Below are 15890 nucleotides of genomic sequence, written 5' to 3'. Positions count from 1 at the left end.
TTAAAGTATCAGGCAACCATTATGTGTTAACTTCTGGGCTGATAAATTACTACAGAGTCATTTTGAGGTTCCCAGAGTGGCTAACTCTGGTTACTGAGACTAAGAACAGTGTTATGTTATAAACATATCAAATTCACAAAGTTTGATTCCTGGTGAATATTTACATGTAATTTAAAATGCAGGGTTTTTTTTTTTACTGTGTAACACTGGGACTCAGAGTGCTTTTAGCATAATATTAAATATCAAGACCTAAGCAACTGAAATTTTACAGGGCTATATACTGGTCATTTGTTTTCCTTTTTTTACTTCTGCAACGCAAAGGTGTTATCAGCTACATGAAAAAAATAATGCTGTGTGTAACTTTTATTAGATGTATATGAAAGGAAGTAAGACTAGCCCTCGGCAAAATCTTCTACACCCTTTATATTATGTTTGACAAGAGTTTCTAATATCAGTCTGTTCTTATTCCCCCTGCTCAGTAAAAACAATGAAGTGTAAGTGGGTCAGCTATTCCCAAGTTCCTCCTTTTTTCAATCCCTACTTACTTCAATAACTGAAGCCTTCTAGAATAGTGAAGTTAACTTTTAATCACTTTTCTTGTCCCCCTGTGTATTTCTCTCTAATCCAAAATGTAGCAAACTTTCAGACCCCAATAGCAGGTCATGAATGAACCTTAGTGACTTGACAACAGCATTTTTTAAAGGAAAAATTGAAAACATTAAGAATATTACAAATAGTAAAGGTAATACTTTTTAAGTAGTAGATTGCACCGTAAAATAGTTTTCTAGACAGCTCTAAGGGGTCTTTGTAATTAGGTTATCTAGGCTCTTAAAATTCTTTGTGAAGATTCTCAATGTGGATTGGGATATATTTTAAACTCCTCAAATTAGTACATAAGACCATTCGTCATCCTCTTTTAAGCTAAGCTGCTACCATTGCTCCTCAGGCATGCATTATCCAACTATATGTATCTAATTGAAGTTCTGTCATGATGTCTTAATGCCTACTTTGTTTCTGTCTAGATACCTTCATTCACCATCTCTTCAACTTGGAGGCAAATTCCATTCGATCCTTTGACTAAGTTCAAGGCTCTTAAGCCTATGAAAAAAAAAAAAAACACTCAACCTTATTCATAATAGGTGCAGTTGAAGCTACAATGAATTACTGCCACTTTTCATCTATCATATTGGCAAAGATTAAAATGTTTGGCACACTGTTGGCAAGGTTGGGGAAAAGGCACTCTCACATTACTGGTGAAAGTATGACAGTTGAGCAGATTTTATCAAAGTATCAGTTATTCTTTGGCTTAACAGTTAGCTCTACCTCTAGAATTTTTTTTTTTACAGATACTCTCACAGGAAATAAGGTATGTGCTAATAGCATTGTTTATACTAGGAGTAGGAGAATGTTGACTAAATTCTGATACATCCTTTGACTGGAATACTCTTGTACCAATTAAAACACTAATGGGTAGTGTTACTGTTTTAAATTTTAGGGGCAACCGCTGGCTCAGTCAGTGGAGTATGGGAGTATTGGTCTCAGAGTGGAGGGTTTGGGCCCCATGTTGGGTGTAGAGATTACTTAAAGATAAAATCTCTCTTTTTTTAATGTTTATTTTGAGAGAGAGAAAGAGCGCGTGTGTGCACGTGTGTGCACGTGCACACATGAGCAGGGGAGGGGCAGAGAAAGAGAGAGAGAGAGAGAGAGAGAGAGAGAGAGAGAATCCCAAGCAGATTCCATGCTGTCAGCACAGAGCCCGGTGTGGGGCTCGATCCCATAAACAGTGAGATCATGACCTGAACTGAAATCAAGAGTCAGATGATTAATTGACTGAGCCACACAGGCACCCCTTAAAGATAAAATCTTTAAGAAAAAATATTTTTTTGTTATTTGCTGATATATACATAAAATCTCTCTGTAAGGATCCAATCAAAATTAGTAATATGGTTATCTAAGGGGGGGAAACCTGGTGAACTGTTGGGCTAAAGGTCAGCAGTGGGAGTGACTTCCCTATGTAGCCATTTAGTCTTTTTTAATTTTGAACTTTGTAAATATATTACTTAAAAAAATAAGTAAAAATATGTATATGACATGAGAAATAAATAGAAGATACTGGTTTCAAATGTAACCCTACCCATCACCCCCTCCCGCTCCCCCACAAATACATAACCCCTTGCAATTGAGTTTGATACTTTTCAGTTCTGTACTGCCATTACATCTTCATCACAGAACCTGTCTTTGAGGGTTGATTATTGTTTTACTTGACTTTCATCCTCCACTAGAATCTCCTTGAATATAATAAGTACAGTCTTATTTTTTTGAGTTTTATGTGGCCTGGCATATACAGAGAGCCATGTTTATGGCAAATAAAATGTAACTACCTTTCTGTCTTTCCTTTCCACATAGACTTCCAAATACTTCTAATTTTTATGTTTCTCAGAATATTTAACATTATTATAGTTTCTGTTTTCTAATGGGAGATTATTTGCATTATCTTCCAGTATTCTGTCTCTATTAATAAAGTTTCTAATAATATATATGTTAATGGATTTTTTTAACTTAAATCTCTAGACTTATATCTGTTAGCTTTGTTCTTTAAAAAAAATTTTTTTTTTAACGTTTATTTATTTTTGGGAGACAGAGAGACAGAGTGGGGGAGGGGCAGAGAAAGAGGGAGAAACAGAATCTGAAGCAGGCTCCAGGCTCTGAGCCTGTCAGCACAGAGCCCAATGCGGGGCTCAAACCCACAAAGCACGGGATCATGACCTGGGCCGAAGTCAGATGCTCAACTGACTGAGCCACCCAGGCACCTCAGTTAGCTCGTTCTTTAGATTGGTGGCTCTTAAATGTTGGTCTGCAGGCAGATGACACAGGACTTACTAAAAATATAGGTTGACAGGGCCCATCTCCCAATATGCTGCTTAATTGCATAGGATTGGGTGGAGCTGGGGAATCTTTTTTTTTTAACAAGCTCTTCAGATGGTTTTGTTTTAGAATCAGAATTAGAAACAGCTGCATTAAATATTCTGAGGAAATAGTGTATCAATTCTTGAAATATAAATAAATGGAGGGTTATGTATTAGCTATCACTGCCACCTCTCGTAGGTAAAAAGAAGCCCTTCTCAAGCTCAACTTCTTGGAGAGTAAGTGATTTCATGAGTTATAAAGTATTTACTGTTCTTTTTGCGTGTGAGACTGTGCTGTGTGCAATTTATAGACCCAATTTTTATTCTCTGAGCTTAATTTCTAGATAAAATAAAGGTCGATGTGAATATACAGCTAGGAGGGCATACTAACAATTTATAAAAGTCTTTGCATTGTATTAAAATGTATTCCTCCTTTCTAGCTTTGTTGACAGAATATCTGCTTTTTACTGCTGCAGAAAAGTAGACTCAATCCCTTGGAATATTTGTTTTGCTTTGTTTTGTTCCTTTTTCTTTTTAATGTGTATTTATTTAGTTTGAGAGAAAGAGAGCACAAGTGGGGAGAGAGGGGTAGAGAGTGAGGGGGAGAGAGAGAGAGAGGGAGAGGGAGAGAGAGAGGGAGGGAGAGAGAGAAAATCCCAAATAGGCTCCATGCTGTCAGTGCAGAGCCTGACTTGGGGCTGGATCTCCTGAACCATGAGATCATTACCTGAGCCGAAATTGAGAATTGGACCCTTAACTGACTGAGCCGCCCAGCTGCCCCTGCTTTGTGTTGTTCCTAGCAGACTGTCAGTTTCCTATGAAAATTACCCATGGTAGGTAGGTCATTAAGTTTGTGAAAGCTTTCACAAACTAGTTCCTCAACTGCAAGACCACAGAAAAACTTCAAAAGAAATCTATTTGATCCCAGTATATATTTAGAACACATTTAGCCTGAGGTAATATATTATATGGACACCTGAAGACATTCACTGCAATAAATCAGTTTAATATACAAATTGATCCAAGGGTTTTTGAGTTCACATTGAAAAATTATTGGCTTTCCTGTGAAAATTTCAATTACAATTCATATTAAGAAGAATTAATCAGTGTCCCACCAAACCATTACACTTATTAGGAATTAGTTAAAATGAATGCATTATTATGGCAGTAATTCAAGATCCTCTTTACCAGTGTTTTCTGAGAATTCTTTTCTTTTCTCCTAGTTAATTCATTGAAGGGAAAGGAGATGGGAACTAGGAAAAGAAATATATCACAGATTTTTGTTAGCTTGCATGGTATAAAGCTGTTGATTATGTTTGCTCACGTTTAGATTTTTCTAATGATCATCTAATTCACTATAATTTCTTTAGGCTTCTAATACAGGCAGGCTATGATGTTAATATTAAAGATTATGATGGCTGGACACCTCTTCATGCTGCTGCTCACTGGGGTAAAGAAGAAGCATGTCGAATTTTAGTGGACAATCTGTGTGATATGGAGATGGTCAACAAAGTGGTAGGCCTTTTAAATATATTTTAAATATTTAACTTTTGGAAATAAGTGTTTTAGAAGTCTCAAAAATATTGCAATGTAAATTTTATAATTATATTAAGTTTTATGAACCATACAAAACAACATTTTATCAGCCATTTATTGGTTTTTATTATTAATTAAGTATTTCTCAGCTACCTACAAGGTGGTTTTGACCTTGGTCCTCAAAGAAAGAAGTATTACTCTTTGAGTAATCCTATTACCATATGCAATAGAGTAGATTTGGGTACTTCAGAATTCATAAATTAAGAAAATTTTGCTTTTCTCTGTGAATGTTTTCTCCCATCACTATGGGTTAGGACACATACAGAAGTATATTTCTATTTCTTTTTAGCTGGTGGTCTTGACAGCTTGCTTACAGTAGCTTTTTAAATGGCTCGGACAGTGAGGTCTTAAAGCAGGTGAGAATATAGAAAACCCATAAAGTTTTATTCCAGATAAAATTATTGAGATGTAACATGTAGTCTCCTAGTTTTGCAGGTGAGAAAACAGTTTATGAGGTAGAAGATTCACTTACTATCACCCAATTAGGTAGAGGGAAGGAAGGAATGAATATCACATAAGTGTTTTTTACAAATCATGAACTGATTCAGGTTGTCAGATTCCTTACTAGATTAGGGTTTTGTTTTTTGTTTTTTTTTGTACTCCCTTCCAAGCACTGTCAGTTACCAGTGTCACCAGTATTCCTACTAGTTTTCCTCCTATTCGTATTCATGATTCTTATCATATACCAACAGTTGCAGAGCTCAAGACACTTCCTCTAGTGAGCTTGATTACCTTTAGCTTCCATAGAATATCCTTTATATATTGCATTTTATAGGATAATGTGGTAGATTACTTAGCAGAGGTTCCTAAAACGATCTCCTCTTTATTCAGATGGTGCCATCTGATCTGTTGTGTCCATTAATATAAGTGCTGGTGCTGATTACATTCTGATAACAGCAGTTTCTCCTTGGGAATCTGCAAAGGGAAGAGAGCAAAAATGATAACCATATGCCCAAGATTTCCCCATGGCTAAGTGTTTGGAAGTTCAGGTAGTTAGTGGAAATTCATGTTCTAGTTGCTGACATAAAGTGATAAAGAAGCCCTCTGAACTCCTTTCATATATATGTACTTATATATGTATTTTATATATGTATTTAGACATGTGCTTTCCACATAGGTATTTATAAATGTATTTTTCATATATGTACTTATATGTGCTTATAAATGTATTTTCATATATGTACCTGTAAATGTATTTTAAGTAAGAAATGTACAGGCAAGAAAGTCCTAGGAAGTGGTGAAAATCTTCAGGGAAGTCAAGAGAAAAAATGTTTGAGAGCATAAGTATAGGTTTGCTTTTATACATAAGTATAAAAGTCTTCTATCTAAATTTTTAGTCAAAACTTTGATAACTTGCCCTTTTTTATTTATAAGTTTTCTGTTTTGTTATCAGCATTAGAAGACAAGTAAATGTTGATACTATTTAATTTTAAGTATAAAAGGCCAGCCAATTTTAGTTTGACAATTCATATTTCCTCTCCTTCCATGTAGAAATTCCCCCAGCAGTTGGGATTTTTCTGAAGAAATTAGTAAATATCTCTTATCTTCTAATCTCTTTTCTGCATTCCTGTCTCTCTCCCAAACAATGTCTCTTAAAGGCCACTTGTCCACTGACATGGGCAGTGCTGATAATTGGTTCATTCATTGATAGTGGCCTCCAGATAAGGACCAGAAGAGAGAAGCTTATTAATGGAAAGGTTTTCTGAGAACATTGTATCATTTTCTAGTTTAAATATGTTATTTTTTGGTAGTGATACATAGACAATATATATAGTATGTATGAAAAAAGTTATTTTATCTTGCATCTGTTCTATAAGTGTCTAATTCCTGTGCCCTCAGTTTATCATAATTATGCTCTAGGAGAAAGACTGCATATAAATCATTTTGCTTTATCTCTTTTTGTTTCTATGTTACTATGGTAACAATTTCTTTTTTTCTTTAAGTTTTTTTTTTTTTTAATTTATTTATGAGAGAGGAAGAAAGAGCACAGGCGGGGGAGGGTCATAGAGAGGGGTACAGAGGATCCGAAGCAGGTTCCTTGCAGGCAGCAGAGAGCCCGACATGGCGCTTAACTCACAATCCATGAGATCATGACCTGAGCCAAAGGCAGACGCTTAACCAACTGAGCAATCCAGGCGCCCCAATATGATAGCACTTTCATCCTGGATTTTAATGTATTATCCCCTCATTTCATCTTTTCAGTGTATCTTCATATGATCTTAAAAGAATTAAGGCTTCATAATTTCTTAGAGTTTTATAATTTTAAACTTGTTTTCACATATATCATTATCTAATGCTATCCTTTTAAACAACCCTATAAAGTTATCTGAGTTACGCAGATTTGAGAACATGATCAGAGAAGTTGAGTATTTTCCTAAAGCCCTAATAATTAAGTGTAATTAAGAATAATTTAACGGGGCGCCTGGGTGGCGCAGTCAGTTAAGCGTCCGACTTCAGCCAGGTCACGATCTCGCGGTCCATGAGTTCGAGGCCCGCGTCAGGCTCTGGGCTGATGGCTCAGAGCCTGGAGCCTGTTTCCGGAGCCTGTGTCTCCCTCTCTCTCTGCCCCTCCCCCGTTCATGCTCTGTCTCTCTCTGTCCCAAAAATAAATAAACGTTGAAAAAATAATAATAATAATTTACCTGCTGTGTTTCTCTGCAGTTTTTACTTAGTTTTTTTATTTCTCATGCTTTATTTTTCCAGATACTAACTCAAGAGTTGTAAAAACAAGATTTTAAAATTTTTATCAAAATTGGATTTTTCTTTTAAAATATCAAGCTTTTAAAGACTTCTTTTGATAGTGAGGAGCTACGTAATATATACAGCATTTTAAAGACCTTTATGCCATAAGTATACCCAAATGTAAGCTTTTTGTGGGGTGGGAAGGGAAATTATATTCTACAGTAATGGAAGGTATTTTTATAAGACTTAATTTTTTTTATTTTAATTTTATAATTTTGCCTGTGTGAGTTAGGCTCTCTCTGTTATCACTGGCTACATTTTTTAAAACTATGTCATATTTCATGTTTAATCAAAATTAGTCTTTATTGTGTAATCCTGCTTAAATGAATTTATCTTGTCATTTGATACCTTTTTCAGTACTTATAGATTGAAGATTTTTAGTAGATTTCTTAAAATGATATCAGAGAAATGTAAATATATTTTTACAACTAAACTTTAGAGTTTAGATGAATTCTTTACTAATAGAAAATAAAATTTTGGTAAATGTGTAATGTAGAAAATGCAACAAATCAAGGCACCTGGGTGGCTCAGTTTGGCTCCAGTCATGATCTCGTGGTTTGAGTCCAGCATCAGGCTCTGTGCTGACAGCTCAGAGCCTGGAGCCCACTCCAGATTCTGTGTCTCTCTCTCTCTTTCTCTGCTCCTCCCCTACTCACACACGCTTCTCTCTCTCTCTCTCTCTCTCTCTCTCTCTTTCTCTCTCTCTCTCTCTCAAAAAAAAAGAAACATTAAAAAACTTTAAAAAATGCAACAAACCATATAGAAAATTTGAAAGTTTTTCTACATAAAAGTGGGAGACATGTTCTTAAATAGAGAGTTTGGTCTGGTTTCTTTAAGTTATTTGTAAAGACATTTCCTCTCATTTTAACTCATAAATTATGTGACTTTAAATATAAAGATTTTAAATATACAGACTTTATAAATATAAAGATTTTTCTTTTGCTTCCTTAACATTTTAAAATAATTATTTTACTAGAATGTACCCAAATAATGTCCCTTTTGAAATATTAACTAAGATGTTTTTCTAATTGGAATTTTCTCTTTATGCAATCTTACGATGATTTGTAGACAGTTTTTTTGTTTGTTTGTTTTGTTTTGATAGCTGTCATTATAAAGATTTAAATGAATAACAAAACTGCTTCTGCTGTTAATGGACACAAGGATTTTTTTCCCCTGAGTTTATCTGAGCTTATTCTTATTTTCTGTAAAGACAATGGAGCAGTAGAGACTGAGATTCTGTTTCCACTTTGCCTTCATTACCTGCGTGAGCTTGAGCAAATACCATATACTCACAGTCTAGGTTTCCTCATCTGTACAGTTGGAGCCATAAAGTTCGTCCTGACTACTTCACTGATTGTTGTGAAAATGAAGAGAGATCACACTTGCAGAAGTAATTCAGTTAGAATAAGTGAGGAAAGAATGAAGAGTCCTGAAAATTAGACTTAAACAGTGGCTCTAGTGTGACTCTGGTAATTTACAGATGTATTACAAACTGATTTATTAAGTAGTAGTTTTTTTTTAAGATTGTTTTCTTGATTGAGTCTTACTTTCTCATACGTCATCATTATGCTGTCTTCAGTTGCTTCTTGGTTACTTTGAGTGATTCTGCTTATGTGTGCTACTGTTAGTTAGCACCCCATTAATGAAGCATAGATCCAGGTCATGTTTATAACTTTACAATTGGATAGCTTCATAACTGTCCTATATATTATTTAATGAGCATGGTTAAGTTGAGGGTTGTGCTTTTCTGAAATTAGAAACTTTTCTCTGTTTATAGCCTGCATTTTACTCCAGTTTTTATTCTCTATCAGCTGCTGTTTGCAAAGTAGACTCATTTATCAAGGGAGAAAGTGAAAAGAAAGGTTAGTAAGGTGATCCAATTTCTTATTCTTATAAAAGAAAATTCCTCAGTTACTAAAATAACCCCATTGCATTTAACTGCTGCTAAAATTTAATTGCAATTCAAAAAAATTTTTAAGGTGCAGTATTTCATTCATGAGAAGGGTTGATAAATACTTAAAACGATACTTAAAAAGAAGCCACTGTGTTACTTTCACCCAACATGATCTTGAAAACAATTTGCTTAACAAGCATAGCATGTGTAACATTGTAGAACTATGTAGAACAGAGAAACTGTGATATAGCAAAATGGATTAACGTGTCTGTATTTCATATCTAAAGGGCACCTTCAAAATTTGAGCCACTTTGTTTCAGAGCCATTTATTCTTCAGGACTTTAATTCTTAGCATCTAATACTCAAGGTTGAAAGCGGGGGAGTGGGGGGAGATTTATCAAAGCTAAATCTGTCTCCTGGACTGAGTGGGGAAAGGCTAGATTGCCTCTTAAATTCCTGCTGGGAAGACTTTGCAACAAGAAAAGGCAGATATACAAGTGTTTTTGAACCCTGTAAATTTTAAAAACATATATTGCTGTATCTTGATAAAGTAGCATTTCATGTACTTTTATGATATACTTCATAGACCGTATTTTTTATTTTATAAACAGATAATGGAAAACCAGCTCAGATATTGGGTAGCTTAATACTTCATTTTATAGTGCCAAAAAATGTAATTCCTATCCAAGTAGGTGGCAACATCCTAATGTTGTTACAGAATTGAAGGTTGTACGTTTGTTTTTTAATGGAAGAGTTTATGTAATTTTAGAACTTATTATCTACCAATCTGGTTTTGTTGTAGCTGTGAGACCCCTGATATGAAAGAAATTTCAGTTGCCTTTCAGAATGATATATTTTCTAGTTGAAAAAAAAAGTTGAATTTTCTTCTGAGAAAGGATCATATATTGGCCAACATATAAAGTAGAATGTATTCTAAATAATGAACTTTTTTGACATTGTAGAAACCTATCCCATTCAGTTATTATTATAAGGACAAATGTAGTCAACTGGAGAAAACCTTACTATGTTTGGTCAACAGCTCTTTGAAATTTTCTTTTCCACAGTGAATAAAAATAGATTGACATATGTTCATCTGAACTAATTTTGAAACTAAGTCATACCTGTGGCTGGCTGAACTTTAAGCAGTTTAGAAATATATATATATATTTTGTTACTGTAGCAAGACTTTAATTTTTATGGAGGTATCTAAAAGAAAAAAAGCCTCGAAGGGTTAAATGTGGAATTACCACATGTCCCAGTAATTTCACTTATAGCTCTATCCCCAAGAAAATGAAAACATATGTTCACTCAAAAATTTGTACACACATATTCATAGAAGTATTACTTGCTAAACAGCAGAAAGCAAAAGCAAATGTCTATCAGCTGATGAATAGATTAGCCAATGCGGTATGCCATGCAATGGAATATTATTCAGCAATAAAAAGAACTGAAGTAGTAAGTACTACACGCAGCACATGGATGAAACTTGAAAACATACAATGTGAAAGAAGTCAGTCACAAATGATTTTTTGTGTGAGTCCATTAATATGAAATGTTCAGTACAGGCAAATCTGTAGTAACAGAATTAGTGATTGCCGTGGGCTGGAAGGCTGGGAAGAGGGATGAGAAAAGTAAGGAGGTCATTTCAGGATGATGAAAATATTCTAAAATTGATTATGGTGAAGGTTGTAACATTCTGTGAATGCTAAAAACAGTTGAATTTTACACTTTAAATGACTGTATGGTGAGTCATATCTCAGTAAAGCTGTTACCAAAAGTAAGGGGTGGTGTATCAGCTGCTTTTCTCTCACATGGGTTTCTCATACATCTCTGTTAAGTCATATGCTGTTGTATTACTACATACATAACAAACTACATATGTAACAAATGTTTTCTAACTTTTCTGTATAATTACACAGAGTCAACCAGAGGTGTTTTATAGTTTGTTGACTTTTTACCATTACCAATCCTCTTTGTTTCCTACCTAGGGCCAGACAGCATTTGATGTAGCAGATGAAGATATTTTAGGATATTTGGAAGAGTTGCAAAAGAAACAAAATCTGGTATGTTTGATGAATATCTAAATATTATCTCTATTAGTGAATTCTTCTAATTAGAATTCTTCTAAAGCCTTAACTTTCAGACAGTTAAAGTATTTTTGTGATGTTTTATGCTTTTGGTTTAAGTTAGTCCTGTCAGTCAAACTAAATGACAGTGAAAAAGAGTAAAGGAATAGTGGTAGTGTTGTCTTTTGTATTGCTTATTCCCATTTCTCTTATCTCCCTTTCACAAAATGAATACTTCTGTAATGTATCTACTCAAGAATAACATGTTTTTGTAATTTCATAACAAAGTTTGCTTAGAAGAAAATCTCAGATTTCTAAAATAGGCCCTAGATATTGAAGAAGTTATGTAAGTAGGAAACATTTTTAAGTAAAATATCATCAGGCATATTAAGTGGCTGATGGAGCCTGACTTTTTCAGTGATCTAACAGTGGAGAGATCTAAAAAATTCAGCTTTGTTCTTCACGTAGCTTTTTAACTGTCTAGTCCTTTTTATTCTTTATCCAAGCTGCCTTCCCTCCCCTCCTTTTTTTCCAGTTAAAACTTAAATCTTTTATTTGTTTTGGGTTTGTTTCATGTTTGAAAAACTACTTTATTTTAAATTCTGTATTTTACTCATTAATACTATTTTAATACTATTCTTATTTTCCTTTGCATAACTTTTATAAAGCTCCATAGTGAAAAACGGGAGAAGAAATCTCCATTAATTGAATCAACAGCCAATATGGACAATAATCAGTCACAGAAGACCTTTAAAAAGTAAGTAAAATATTAAAGTCACTTTTGTTAATGTCATGAATGAACTGGCATCATGGCCATGAATGTGATTATTAGACTTTGTGGATCTGAGAAAAATTAACGTATTTGGCTTTTTGTGTTTATACTCATTTGAAAGCTATTTTCTTTGCACAGCAAAGAGACATTGATTATTGAGCCAGAGAAAAATGCATCCCGTATTGAATCTTTGGAACAAGAAAAAGTTGATGATGAAGAAGAAGGAAAGAAAGATGAGTCTAGTTGCTCTAGTGAAGAAGATGAGGAAGACGACTCAGAATCAGAAGCTGAAACAGGTAAAATTTGAAGCATAACTGGATTTTCTATGAATTTTGATACACTGTAAAGTAAGGTAAGATCAGGCTTTAATTTTGTAGCTTTTCTGATTGACTTGCTACTTGTTCAGATACCTGAGAAGCCAGTAAATTACCTTTCAGGGAGTGTTAAAAACTTGAGTATGGTTGTGAATTTATTGTCTAATGACCTGGAGGCCCTTATCGCCTCTATGTTTTGTTTTGTATTTTTGCTGACCTGTATTTTTAGATTTGAAGAAGGTGAAGATTTCCTTAGGATGGTGCAGGTAGCGTGTAAATGGGTTCCCAACAATTAACTAATGCTCCTGATACTTTTCTGAGGCCCAAAAGTCCAGAAAGCTGGTCCTGATATCTTCCCAAATATTCCCTAAACAAAAGTAAAGTTTTAGAAAGCTGAGACTGAATCAAGATAGTTTCCTATGGGATGTGGGGAGATTTGCTTTGTTTAGAGAAATTTTGAAGATACAGGAAAGTATACCTTCATATTCCAACTACCAAGAATGAACAGCTATTGACTGTTATATTTGCTTCAAATTTTTCTTTTAATAAAATTTAAAAAGTTACAGTTGTCTTTAACCAGGAGCCCTAATCTACTTCCCTTTCCTTTCTTTCCAAAGTCAGTCACTATCTTGAGTATTTTCATTTTATCTTCCAGTCTATTTTTACACACTGACACATTCAGAAGTAATTACCAGATGCTTTTATAATAATAATAACTTACTCTGCATCAGCCAATCACTCAAATCTTCTGAGCACCATGAAATTCCAGTATTGCCATATTTGAGTTGTGTAACCTGCCGTTTTAACCTGTAAATTTATCACACACAAAATACTCCATTTCCATTAAGATGTTTTGATCAAAGAAAAAATTATCGGGGCGCCTGGGTGGCTTAGTCGGTTAAGCGTCCAACTTCGGCTCAGGTCATGATGTTGCGGTTGGTGAGTTCGAGCCCCGCGTCGGGCTCTGGGCTGATGGCTCAGAGCCTGGAACCTGCTTCAGAGTCTGTGTCTCCCCCCTCTCTGCCCCTCCATGCTCATGCTCTGTCTCTCTCTGTCTCTCAATAATAAATAAAGGTTTAAAAAAAAAAAACAGGAAGAATTATCATTATCAGGACCTAATGGTCATCATCAGTAAATACAAATTAAAGCCCTAAAATTTCTTGGGTTCCTTATATTTCCTCTAGACAAAATAACAGTTTTAGATCATTTTATTTTTACTCACTGAGCAAAATATTTCCTTTGAGAAAATGTGGGAAGCTAAAGTTTACTAAATAAACACATGTCAAAGAAGATACTGATTACCTTTGTCTCATTAAAAGCAAAATGTTGCAGGGCACCTGGGTGGCTCAGTCGGTTAAGCCGCTGACTGGCTCAGGTCATGATCTCCCAGTCTGTGGGTTCAAGCCCTGCATCCAGCTCTGTGCTGACAGCTCAAAGCCTGGAGCCTGCTTCAGATTCTGTGCCTCCCTCTCTCTCTGCACCTCCTCTGCTTGTGCTCTGTCTTTCTGTCTCTCCATCTCCGTCTCTGTCTCTGTCTCTGTCTCTAAACACTAAAAAATTAACACTAAATAAAAAATAAATAAACACTAAAAAAATAAACACTAAAAAAATTAAAAAACAAAAAACCAAAATGTTGCTAAGCAGATAAAGGCCAGCTTTGTCGCCAGGTAGTGTGTGTGTCTTATTTATTTAGTTATTTTTAATGTTTATTTTTGAGAGAGAGAGAGAGACACACACACAAAATGCAATCAGGGGAGGGGCAGAGAGAAAGGGAAATAACAGAATCTGAAGCAGGTTCCAAGTTGTCAGCACAGATCCTGACGTGGGGCTCAAACTCACAAATCGAGAAATCATGATCTGAGCTGAAGTCAGACACTTAACCAACTGAGCCATACAGGTGCTCCATTTGTTTGTTTTAAATTCCTTTTTTTTTTTTTTTTTTTTTGAAACTTACTAATCCTACGGGAAAATTATTTTTTGGTAATACACAAAGAGGTTTTTAGTTATATAAATGGCTAGATTCTATTCCCCAGGTATATAATTTTTAAATTTATTGCTGTCATATTGCTGGTCAGGTGAGTCAGCATATCTTTTGCCTTGGTGACAGTCTGGGTAAAATTGGAAACTAAAGCAACAGGTAATCACTGAGTATTATAATTCATTTTTATAACCTGCTAATTAAAATGTTTCTAATTATAAAAGTAAATTATATGAGAATGGGCATGCACAGTGTTTAAGAACACAGGCTGATTCATGAGTGTAATTGTATTTGTGGTTAACTTATTTAATCTTAGATTTCTCCATAAAAATAGGATAATAATACTTTATATGGATACTCTATAAGAGTGCTTCATAATAAATGCTAGCTTTGCATAATAATTTTATAAAACTCAACTCTACTAGTTTAAATATGATCAATATAAATGCTTACTTAATACCATTTCAGTTAAATTTGTTCTGTTTCCCTTATTTTATGAAAACTAGGAAATGAAATGACATCATTGATATTTAAATTCACTCAGATATTTCACAAGTTTTAAAGTTATTTTTATACGGTTAATCTACCCCCTTTGAGATCTGCTTTGGCCCCCAATGTAGTAAAATTCATCATTACAAAACTAAGTATATGTACATATGCACAAGAAAACTAGAACTAGCACGCAGATCTTTTAAGTAATGTGTGAGGTCTATTACTACTTACATAGTAGAATTCAAGAATCCAAGCATCTCACAGGAATTTCTGCGGTTTTGTTATCTAATACATTCTTAATTGGCCCCTTCTATACAATTTACTGTTCCGTGTTGGACATTGGGGAACTATTTAAAACAAACAAGACTTCAGATTTAGGCCAGTCTTGCCATTAACAAGCAAGTCTGACCTCTTTTGGTTGAAATTTTCTTTCTTGTAAAATAAGAATTAGACCAGATGATCCGGATAGTTCTTTAAATTGTACTATTTTGTAACTATAAATAGAACTAATTGCCATCAAATTGCATTGTATTCTACGTTTGGAGTTTAAGCATACCAATCACTCTCTGCTCAGTTTCTCACTGAACTAACTTTAAATATCCCTCTGAAGTATTGTATTATCATAATTTTGTTCTTCCTGTTGCTAGTGGTTGGTTGTGCCAGGAAAATTTGACTCTATCTCAAGAATTAATCCTTGTAAATGCTGTATGGTTTGCTCTGTCTCACTCTTTTAATATCAACAAGGTTTTATCATACTTTATTTGGCAAGCTTCAGAAAGCAGTCATTTCCCTGTAGAGCTACAGCTTGATTTGACAATTTCTAAACTATTTCTTTTTCTACTTTTTTGTAAGGTTATTTCCTTGAGAAACTATTTGATGTAAAGTAACTATTTTGCTGAATTTTCTTTCATAAATTATTTACTGAGTTTGTTTTTTATGAGTGTTATTTTCCTCATAAATCAGCTGAAATTAGGAACTCAACCAAAAGTTTAATTTCCTTCCAAATGATTTATAAATTTTAGAGGTAGTTGAGGGAATGAGGAGGGAAGCATATTTTTGCTTTCAGGTTGGTTGGTTTGTTTTCCTCTAGAACTTGACACTTTTATTCTTTAATGAAATCAAATTATAGA

The 15890-nt window shown here is 34.4% G+C and overlaps 1 protein-coding gene across 6 annotated transcripts in view; it reads left to right on the top strand.

Moving 5' to 3' along the window:
• The window catches only part of PPP1R12A (protein phosphatase 1 regulatory subunit 12A), a 159085-nt gene that overhangs the window by 83629 nt on the left and 59566 nt on the right, over positions 1 to 15890 (top strand). For all 6 annotated transcript variants that reach the window (XM_047865581.1, XM_047865580.1, XM_047865582.1 and 3 more), the window contains 4 exons: positions 4277 to 4421; positions 11127 to 11201; positions 11873 to 11961; positions 12115 to 12272. In XM_047865581.1, the coding sequence (XP_047721537.1) occupies positions 4277 to 4421; positions 11127 to 11201; positions 11873 to 11961; positions 12115 to 12272 (467 nt within the window). The remainder of the gene's footprint in view (positions 1 to 4276; positions 4422 to 11126; positions 11202 to 11872; positions 11962 to 12114; positions 12273 to 15890) is intronic.

This window comes from Prionailurus viverrinus, chromosome B4 (assembly GCF_022837055.1).
Source record: "Prionailurus viverrinus isolate Anna chromosome B4, UM_Priviv_1.0, whole genome shotgun sequence".
NCBI lineage: Eukaryota > Metazoa > Chordata > Mammalia > Carnivora > Felidae > Prionailurus > Prionailurus viverrinus.
The sequence above is the reverse complement of the archived record's forward strand: the minus strand, read 5'-3'. Positions and strand labels throughout refer to the sequence as shown.